Source organism: Lygodium microphyllum, chromosome 21 (assembly GCF_053477565.2).
Source record: "Lygodium microphyllum isolate KBCC chromosome 21, Lygodium_microphyllum_v1.1.10, whole genome shotgun sequence".
NCBI classification, from domain to species: Eukaryota; Viridiplantae; Streptophyta; class Polypodiopsida; order Schizaeales; family Lygodiaceae; genus Lygodium; species Lygodium microphyllum.
In genome coordinates this window covers 9,760,226-9,771,029 of record NC_141155.1, presented here as the reverse complement: position 1 = coordinate 9,771,029, position 10,804 = coordinate 9,760,226, and the positions used below count along the sequence as shown (strand labels likewise).

Here is a 10,804-nt window from a genome sequence, read left to right as displayed (position 1 = left end):
ATAGGTACTTGCTATTGGATGTCCACCTCAAGGTTTTGGAGGAGTTTTTTAACACTTTTGCTATTCATACATGCTCCATTAAGGGATTCAACATGTCTTGGGTACCTTTCAAGAAGTTGATGGATTTTCAAGACAAAAGGAACCACAAAAAATTGGTGAACTGATACTTCAACCACATCACTCCTTGCCATAAAGTTTACATTGTTTCCATAGAGAACATACTAGGTATAGCACCTTTGGAGCTTGTAGAGCACAACTGTGCATTGGCCATTTACCTCCTTACATTGGATATGCCCATAAAGGAGGAGAGTGATGAAGATGTAACTCCAATGGCTACTGCTATCACCTATAAGGGAGAAGAGCCAATTGAAAAGCCAATCAATGTCGAAGAGAAACATTGAATGGTGGGGAGAGGCAAGGATTAGCTCTCACAGCACCATCTTCTTCAAAAGAGCAACACCTTAACAAACCCAACCTTTCTTCCTTAATGCCTATTGAACTAGATGGCGTACAATACCTACTTCTATCTGACTTGTTGCAATACTTGGAAATCAAGGAAGAAGAGTTGTTCTCAGTTTTCATCAAGGATTTGATGGATGACCTTATCAATTATGATTGCATGGATGTACATCCAACAATGGAAGAGGACAAAAAATATGATGGCACAAGCTTGGATACAATGAGTTCCATCATAGCACTCTAGGAGCACAGTCCCACTGCCAAAATGGATTATAGCATACTCAAGGCTGTCTTTGAAGCATTATAGCATGATATTTTTGGAACAAGACCCAAGGTTACTACGAAGCTATAGGATGAGCTCAAAAAGGTAAGTTATCTAACTCCCATACATTTTCATGTGGCAAGACTTGACCATGGGGTGCATCAAGTCCTAACAAGGCCATTGATATAATATTAGGTCAAAATGAGGCCTATAAGACCCTATTCTGAAGTTTGGCATCTACGGCCATTTTCTTGATATAGACAAGCTTGCATCAAGGCAAGGAGGATCTATGCATGCTGAGACTAACCAAAGGATTTAGCTTTGAATGACTGCATTGGCAACCATGTTCCCAATATGGTGGCATTCCATAAGAAGTGCTCACAAGGAGGGGAGGAAACAACTATGAAGATTGAAGCATTAACCAAATTTGCATCCTTTTGAATAATACTTATAATATCCAACTTTGGAGAAGTTTGTGCTTATCAAGTGGTTAAAGCTTTTATACCTATTCAACCAAGTACATGGTGGAACAATGTACATGCTTATTGCATTAGGTGAGCTTGTTGAAGTGTTTGGGTTCATTACATATATATCTTCTATATCACGTGTGTTTAAGGTCTATTTATAAAATACCCATACTTGTGAACTTTCCATGAATATAACACAATCTTTTCTTATTAAATGTGTAAATAACCCCTTTATATGGCATCCTTTTGTATGTAAAAATGTGTAGACATGATATTTGAAAAATCCCTTATGTTGAATCTTGTGATAAACACATACCCAAAAGCCCAGTGGTTTGCTATAACCATTGCTTATTCTCAATGGCAAACGGGCACATATTACCATGGATTTCCTTGTGGGCTTATCTACTACCAAGAAGGGATGGAATAGTGTCTATGTTACGATGGATAGAGTCACCAAATCCCACAAAGACACAATAGATGACTTCTCAAGTGGTGAGTCAATTTATGGAGCATATGTTCAAGTTGCATGGATTACCTCAAGTCATCCGATGCATGATAGAGACACAAAGTCCATGAGCGACTTTTTGGCAATGAGTTTTTAGCTCTATGGAAACAAAGTGGGCTCCTCAAATTGATTGCTAATCGAAGAGAGTAAATAAGTGGCTTGAGACATACTTGTGACATGATTGTCATTTATGTCCCACATGCTTGGGACTTATGACTCCACTTGGCTAACTTTGTATATGATAATACCACTCACTCAAGCATTGGAGTTTATCGATCCAAGGCTATGTATGGATACAAGGTGCCCCTTTCAATCATCATGATTAATGAGAAGATTAACCCTCAAGGTAAGGAGGAGTTGGAGTGGATACAATACCTACTTCAATAAACGACAGTACAACACTAAATGAAGTTACATAATGGTGAAAAGAGAAAATCCACAGAATTCCAAAAGAAAGAATTAGTTTTGCTCAAGGTGCCAAAGTTAAAATATGCCACTCTTAAAGATACTTTCAGCAAACTGCATGGGAGACTTGGGCCTACCACTTGGAACTCTCTTCTTCCACATGAATTCATAATGTTTTCCATATCAGGTAGCATAAACATTTTATTGATTCACAAGTTGAATACTTGAAAGAGTTACTTTCGTAGATGAAAAGAGTTTAATCTAGTATATACCTAATGGTATCAAAGGGCAATGTGAAAAGAAGCTTAAACCTAGATCTATTTGGGAATACTTGTTCAAATAGCAAGGTTTATCACTTGAGGAATCTTCATGGAAGCTAGCTACTGTTATGGAGGAGTTTCCCTATCTATGCTATTTTAGTTGAAGAAAAAGTCCACTTTGGGCTCTATTTCATTGTTGATAACTCTTGGGCTCATATTTTTTATATGTATCCCTCCACATAAATATAGAGCAATGTAAAGCCATTTCCTTTAAGTGGGCTTTGTCTAACCTACAAACTTTGATTAATGTAGACGAGTATAATAGATAGTTGATGCTTTCTTGCCATGTGCTCTTATTAGGAAGCTTCGATAGCACAAAAAAAACAAACAAGAGTAAAGTCTGTCTATACAAAAAAGCATGGCTATAGCAATAAAAATAAGCCACAAACAAATATGCTAAATAGAGTGTTGTACACGGTTCTTTAAGCATGTGACCAAAATTGACCATCGAATGTATATTTAATAGATCCATAAATTACACATGGTATTTAGTTTAATAGCCCTTTAGGCTAGGGGAATGAATCCCTTGAACCCCCACAGAGAGAGACTCCCCCTCCCCTCTACACCTCCCCAAGAAGGCTAGTGAAAAAAACTACACCACGCCAGGGCCTCCAAATAAAGACCTAGTGTAGTAATGATTGTACACATGTATGTAGCTAAGCTAGCAATGTGCCAACCCCACAATGGTTTGTCTCTAGCTATCTAGCCATACACAATCATCATCTAGTGTTGAACTCGAGACTTACTCAATGAACGTACTACTTATAAATGCCTTCTCCTCATATGGGAGCCTCATAAAGAAATAATCAACAATTACAACATAGTTACATGAGGGGTGGAGTATTGATCTTCAATAGTATCCTCCTAAATATAAGATCCTTAAGGTGAAAAACATGTACTATATTTGGTATAAAAACTAAATCATACGTCATAAGGGGGGCTTTACTCCATGGCTACTAGTGTGGAAATCTATAGGCATATGCAAATTGGTGGTGAGCTTGTGCTCTCTAACATCTCAACTTGCCATGAATCTCTTTGTAATGATAGCACACACGTGTTTATTAAGTGCCCATTAACTAGTGCTCTCTAGCATCTCAACTTGCCTTGTTTATTAAATATCCATTAACTCATGGTCAGTAACAATGACATTTTTGTGTCTCAAAATAAATGTTGGATTAATCTAGAATAGTTTAGTTGCTTTGACAACCTAAACTCTAGTCGCCTCGTATAACAAGTGTTCAAACTTGAAGCCCAATGTGGGCATAGGTTCATTTTAGGTGTCAAATGACTCAATATTTGGGGCAAGCTATCAAAGATGAAGCCCAAAAACTATAGTAAGGTGTCTACAATATATAGGTATGCACAAATGTAATTCATTTATTGAGTAAATATATACATAAGGTTGTCAATGCAATGCAAATCTTGCATACAATTTTATATCTTACATATTAAAGTCCTCCATCTATATGTGTATGTATGCATGTATGAGTTTCAAAACCTCGATTTATTAACACAAAAAATAAAATGTATAGTTTTGAGACCCTAAAAAACTATCCAAAGCATCATGGATTTTTTGTTGAAGCCCAATGTTAGGGATCAAATTTAAAGCCTACCTATATCTTTCATTCTCTCTATATTTGGAATCCATAAGAAATAGGTTATTTATACAGTCAAACAAGTTCTTATTGTAAATAAGAAATTCTATGTTTTGTAATCATTACTTGAAGTAACATATTCGGTTGGGGGATGGTTCTAGAAGAACACGATATAAGCCTACCTTGACATTGCGCCTCATACTATAGCCTGCATGCAATGGTCGGAGCTACCTGCATGCTCACTACTTGCAACCTAGGGACTTGTGCAGGTCTAAGAAACATCGCCCATGTACCCCTCCATCCATGGTGTTGGCTTTGCATCCATAGCCTTTTGACTTTTTAATCTCATGCCTATTCATGTGGAGCGCTTGGCAATTGTTCTTGTGCACACTCCATTGTGCTTCATTGTTTGTTAGCTATGTTTGCAACATTAAGTTTTGAGTTTGTTCATGTCATCTATTAAGATCTTTGCAATCATATATACACCCTTTGCTACTCTCTCCTAACCAAGATAACATGCGAAGCAATTTCCATTCTCATTTCACTTCATTATAATCATATTAGTGCCCTTGTGATTGAGAGGTTCAATATTCTAACTTACCTTATGGAGCTATGGTTGAATGTTCCTATGCTTACCAATGCTTTTATGTTAGGATGTTGGATTGCCCCAGTCTTTGAAGGAGACTCTACTTCCATCATGATGTAGGAGCATGGATCATGCACATGAATGTGACAAAAAGGAGCGGTGTGGCCTCGTGTCACATTTGAAGAGAAGAAAAATACGGAAGACATGTCGCTATACATGCAATGGATATCATGGTCGTGCTTGTGTGAGCACGAGATTGCATGCATGTTTATATCATCTAGGTTCACTTGGGACCTACCGGTAGCTTAAGTGAACAATTCTTCTGGACTAGTGTGCTGCTACACACCCTCACATGCTCTTTGCCAAAAGGGCCAGTATGGAGAGAGGGCATGCTAATGCTCTCTCATTGTCGGTAGATTTGATGTGTCCTTAATTCACATGTTCTAGCAATCGAAACCTTGGTCTGGTATCTTTCATGGATCTTGCATCTTTCATTATTCCACGACTTGTTTTGCTCTTCTAACAATTATAGATGAAGATAGCCAGTTGAAAACATTGAAGACATCAAAGACTTTGTATCTTGTATACACTATGCTAGTCGTGAAAGCAACAAAAAGATGAAAGGACCTATTTACTAATATTTAAGGGTTCCCTTATGGATCTTTTTTAGGTGGATCATATGATTCCTCTTATACTTCAAACTTATATGCCATAAAATTATACTTCAAACTTATATGCCATACTACACCTAAGAGTGACAATGAGGGGCCAATACAATGTCACGAAAGAATGCATGGTTTGAGGGTTTTACAAAAGATGAAAGGACCTATTTACTAATATTTAAGGGGTTCCCCTATGGATCTTTTTTAGGTGGATCATATGATTCTTCTCTTATACTTCAACCTTATATGCCATACTACACCTAAGAGTGACGATGAGGGGCCAATACAATGTCACAAAAGAATGCATGGTTTGAGGGTACCGAGGAATTTGTGTCATAGGTTCAAGTAGCTAAACACGTTGCATCTTTTGCACAAATTTGTCGCTATGTCGCAGTGCAGTGTGTTTTGCTTTTGGGCAATCACTGTACTAGCCCCTTTATTATCTGCAAGCAGATACAATGTTAGCTGCAAGCAGGTGGAGCATTTTATACCCCACCAAAGACTCGTGGCAAATATACAAAATGTTAGTTACAAAGTGGCGACATATTGTGTATGTATGTTATGGGCTTCATGATCATGATGGTGGAGAACCTGATGCAAAGAACTTACTCCAGGAAGGATAAGATTTTGCTTGGCATTATTGAGACATTTTGCATGTCTCACATTTCTTTTGTGTCACCTACCGACTTGTACCATCTCACATAACCTGTGCCTGAGTGTACTTATCATCAGGCTTCTTAAACACAAAGTCTGCTTTTTTGTGCGACTCAAGTTGTCAGATGGTCCCATGGCAGGATTGCCTCCCCTCACTAGACCTAGGCTAGACCCTCCAGAGTTCTCCTAGTCAGCAGTGTGTACTGTGCATGTTTGTGTAAAGGTCTATCAATGTTAAGTATTGCAGCAAAGCTACATCTAGTCCAGAGTTGCTTTACTGCTGTATAAAATTTGGCTTGTTCCTACTAAAGCCTAACACCAGTACTACCCTAATGCTCTTCAGCTAACTAATCTCCAGACTACCCACTCGTGCTCCATTGTAGTACCATTATCTAAAAATGAAATGTTATGAAATGTTCAAAAGTTCCTACCATCCAGATTTCACAAACAATGCACAAACTATAATAAAGAAAGTTGGCTGGCTAAAGAGGCATCGAAGTTATCCTGATTAAGTGGAAAATCTGATATTACATCTAAGTGTGGCACATATCCTTCTCCTCCAGCTAGTACCTTGAGGCTTTTAACAAAATCATACAATACTCCACACTGAGGATGAAATCTCTCCCCCACTACAAACTCATAAACCACATTTTGGACTTCCGTCCATACTTTTCCAGGCTTTTTCCTAGCCCCTTTGCTCTTTCTTAGCTCCTGTGTTTGACACACTTCTTCCCACATGTTTGCATCAGCATAGATATTGGACATGAGTACAAATCCAGCAGCTAGATTAGATTCCAATTGCAAGACTTCACTGAAGCAGTATCTTCCCAGCTCCAAATTGCCATATCTCTTGCTAGCAGATAGCAATGATGTCCATCCAACAGAACTATGTGAGATTGGCATGTTTTCCAGTAACTGTTGTGCCTCCAACAAGCATCCTGAAGAGCTAAGAAGATCAGCCATGCATATGTGATGCTCAATACTTGGTTTTACTCCAAGGTCTGTCATTCTTTGATAACACAGACGGCCTTCCTCCAGAAGACCTGCATCACTACAAGCAGAAAGAACAGTAGTGAAAACAGAATCATGTGGCTTCAAGCCTTGCATTTGCATGTCTTCAAGGCAATGCAAGGCTAGCTTACATTGGCCATGCTGTGCATAACCAGCAATCATAGCACCCCAGGACACTAGATCCCAGTTAGTTAACCTGCTAAACACAGCATGTGCCTCCTCTAGGTTCCCACACTTTGCATACATATCAACCAAAGTGTTTCCAATATTAACATCATTATCAAATCCATTGTTTACGATCTCTTCATGTATAAGCTTCCCCTTGTCCAAAGCTCCTACAGTGCTACATGCCTGTAATATACACAAAAATAAGACCTTGTTAGGTTTTATGCCATCATCTTGCATATTCTCAAAAAGCCTGATAGCAGATAGCCCATCATCATTGCAAGCAAAACCTGCAATCATAGCACCCCATGAAAGGGCATCCTTATACTTCAGCTCACAAAATACTTTATGGGCCTCCTCCACAGCCCCACATTTTGCATACATGTTGATTAAAGCATTCCCAATAGTCAAAGTGGTCTCAAAATCATGTTGAATAACCTCATTGTGTATGCACTTTCCTGGCGAAAAAGCTCCAATGCAGCTACATGCTGTTAGAACAGTTATAAAGATGCACTGATCTAGCTCACAGCCATCCTGTAGCATCCTCTCACAAGCTTCCAAAGCACGAAAACCCTCTCCATGCTGGCAATATCCCGCAATTAATACACTCCATGAAACTGCATCACAAGATGCCAGATCACCAAAAACCTTTTCTGCAGGCTTCAGGCTCCCACACTTGCTATACATCTCAATAAGTACATTTCCCAGAGTCACATCTGCTTCTAATCCACTTTCAACAGCATGACTATGTATTAACTCCCCATGCTCTAGAGCTTTCACTGCTCCACATGCTTTTAAGATGCATAAAAATAATAGCTTGTCAGGCACTATCCCTTGCTCTTGCATGTCCTTGTAGACCAAAAGGGCCAAATAGCCAGAGTCATTGTGGACGTAAGCCTCCACCAAGGCACACCATGATGCTACATCTTGAGATGACAACATATGAAACACCTTGACAGCTTCTTGCAGGCTGCTGCATTTTGCATACATATCAATCAGGCTGGTCCCAACCTCCAAATCCAAATCAAGCTGAATTTTTACAATCTCACTATGAACAAGTCTTCCCTGCTCCAAAGTTTCTGTGCTTCCACATGCTTTCAAGGTGCACATATATACTGATTTGGTGGGTTGTATCAAATTCTCCTGCATTTTTTTAAAATATTCCAGTGCAAGAGAAAAATCATCATGTTGCACAAAGCCTGATATCATCACTCCCCATGACATAGCATTGCAGCACTGCATGTTCTTGAATACGCTGCATGCTTCGTCCAAACTCCCACATTTGGCATACATGTCAAGAATGGCAGAGCTAACATACCCTTCTGTCTCAAACTTGTTTCTGATGGCCAGATCATGGACAATTCTGCCATACCCTAGGGCTGCTGCAGTAGTACAAGCTTTCAACATGCATGAGAGAATGTTTTCATTTATCATTAGGCCCTCTTTCATTTTTCCAAACAGCTCAAAGGCAGGAAAACTATAACCATGTGTAGCATAGCCTGTAAGTAGAGCACCCCAGCATATTACATTGCGATGCTGTAACCCAAGGAAAACACTGTGAGCTTCCTCCAGCCTTCCATTGTGAGCATACATATCAATGAGTGTGCTTCCAACAACCACATCCAACTCAAAGCTACTCCTTATTATGTGGTCATGAAGTAGCTGTCCAAGACTCAGGTCCCCTAGCGACTTGCAAGCATTCAAGACAGATGAAAGGATGCACTTATTTGATACTGGACCCTCTTTCTCGAGTTGCTTGAAAAGTTCAAGTGCAGATCTGCCTTTCTTATGCAGTACATATCCTGCTATCATTGCACCCCACAAAACCACATTGCGATTCGATGACATATCAAAAACTTTGTGTGCTTCTTCCAGGCTCCCACACTTCACATACATGTCGACAAGAGCACAGCTAACTACCACATTTGAGTCATCTCCACTTAAGGTTATATCATTGTGTATCAGCTGACCCTTGTCTAAGGCTTCCCTGCTAATACACACCTTTAAAAGACAAATATATGTAACTTTGTCAGGCTTTAATCCTGCTTTCGGCATTTCTTCAAACAATTTAAGAGCTTGGATATCATGCCCATGCTTGGCATAACCTTCGATCATAGCAGCCCATGTCACAACATTTTGATCGGTTAAACTATAGAAAACCTTTACTGCTTCATCCAATCCTCCACATTTAGCATACATGTCAATAAGACTACTACCAATAAACACATCAATTTGGACATCACTTTCGACAATCAGTGCATGGACTGATTGATCCAGACCAATTGCACCTATGCTGCCACAAGCTTTTACAATACACAAGTAGATTGATCTAGTTGGCTCCTTGCCAGTACATAAAAATTCCTGATAAAGGTTAAGAGCCTTAACACACTCATCACACTTAACATGAGCGGCAATGAGAGTATACCAGGAACTTACACTTGGTTTTTCCAAACTGCAGAATACAAGACCGACTTCAAGTAAGCTCTCACTTGAAGCAAACACGCGAAGAAGGGGATCTGCCAGCTCAACGACTAGGTCAAGTCCATTTGCAGCTATAATATAATGCAGTTCTCTGGCAGCTTTAAGATTTTGGTTGTCTGCACACTGCTGCAATAGATAATCCACATTATTCTGCAGCGCCTGTGTGTGGAATCTGTGTATGGTGTGGAAGGCTTGGTAGGCCCCGCTCTCTGATCCTGACCCCTTATCCAGAACGATGGCATGTTCACAGAAGGTAAATGGATATTTCATACTGCATATGGAAGCAATAACAGAAGCAAAATAAATCACAATCATTCAGTCGTCTGCAAAAGCCACTTAATGCAGTTTCCTAGAGGATACTGTTACTAACATGTCCAAAACAAGCATTGATAATTTAGGAACTCTTGTTGAAAGATTATAGCTGAATAAAGCTCGCAAATTACATGTGAATTCAAATAACAAAGCGGACTATTGCAAAACGTTTGCAGGCTCCTAGAAGTAATATACTGCGAACTCTACAAAAAAGTATCGTTACTGCTCGAGATCCTGCAATGGCGCACCGATGTTGAGTAATATGATTGACTGCTGAACAAGCAATCCAGAATCTGAATACACTCGGCAGCTGAGACTACTTCAAGAAACAGGACAATTACCATGCCTAAATGTCGGATTAAGCACACAAGACTGTTCTTTTGGAACTTCTGATCACGGCTTGAAGTGATACCTGACATGGCGAGTCCCTGCGCTGAGGTATGTTGGTGGAATGTCCAAGATTCGTGAAGCAACAACAGTTCCTCGTAGGCCTGCCCTCTCCGTTCGCATGGATGGATGCAACATCAATCTACTGAATGTGAAGGTTCTGCTTCAACGCCTCATCTCATTACGAAAACCAGTGCACTTTGTCCTAATCGACTAGATGGGGTAGATGTTTATATTATTGTTCGAAGGATGGATACAGCTTAGTTGGGAACTTGGAAGACCAAGAGAGAACCGGAAGGACTCTGGCACGCAGTAGAGGTTTCAAAATGCATTAATTAATTAATTAATTAAGTGCCATTAAGGCATTAACTACACGTGCCAGTGGGGCTGCCACGTGGCTAGCCTCCCCATGTAGCCTTCCTCCTCCAAGAGGCATCATGGCGCGTTTGAGTAGGATGGTGCACTAGCCAAGGTGGGCATGAATGGAGAAGCTATGGAGGTCAACTTTCGAGTAGCTCTCATTAGGGACTCAG

At 39.8% G+C, this 10,804-nt stretch overlaps 1 protein-coding gene across 2 annotated transcripts; it reads right to left on the bottom strand.

Moving 5' to 3' along the window:
* Positions 1-6,127: 6,127 nt before the first annotated feature.
* LOC148017733 (pentatricopeptide repeat-containing protein At2g33680-like) lies at positions 6,128-10,562 on the bottom strand. Of its 2 annotated transcripts, XM_087662116.1 has the most exons (3): positions 10,297-10,562; positions 9,528-9,843; positions 6,349-9,092 (listed from the first exon to the last, which is right to left on the bottom strand). In XM_087662116.1, the coding sequence occupies exons 1-3, from the start codon at positions 10,407-10,409 to the stop codon at positions 6,375-6,377; spliced, it is 3,147 nt and encodes a 1,048-aa protein (XP_087518242.1). In that variant the 5' UTR covers positions 10,410-10,562; the 3' UTR covers positions 6,349-6,374. The 2 variants fall into 2 exon arrangements, with proteins under 2 accessions (XP_087518241.1, XP_087518242.1); XM_087662115.1 differs by having other exon boundaries at positions 6,128-9,843.
* Between the last annotated feature and the right edge of the window lie 242 nt (positions 10,563-10,804).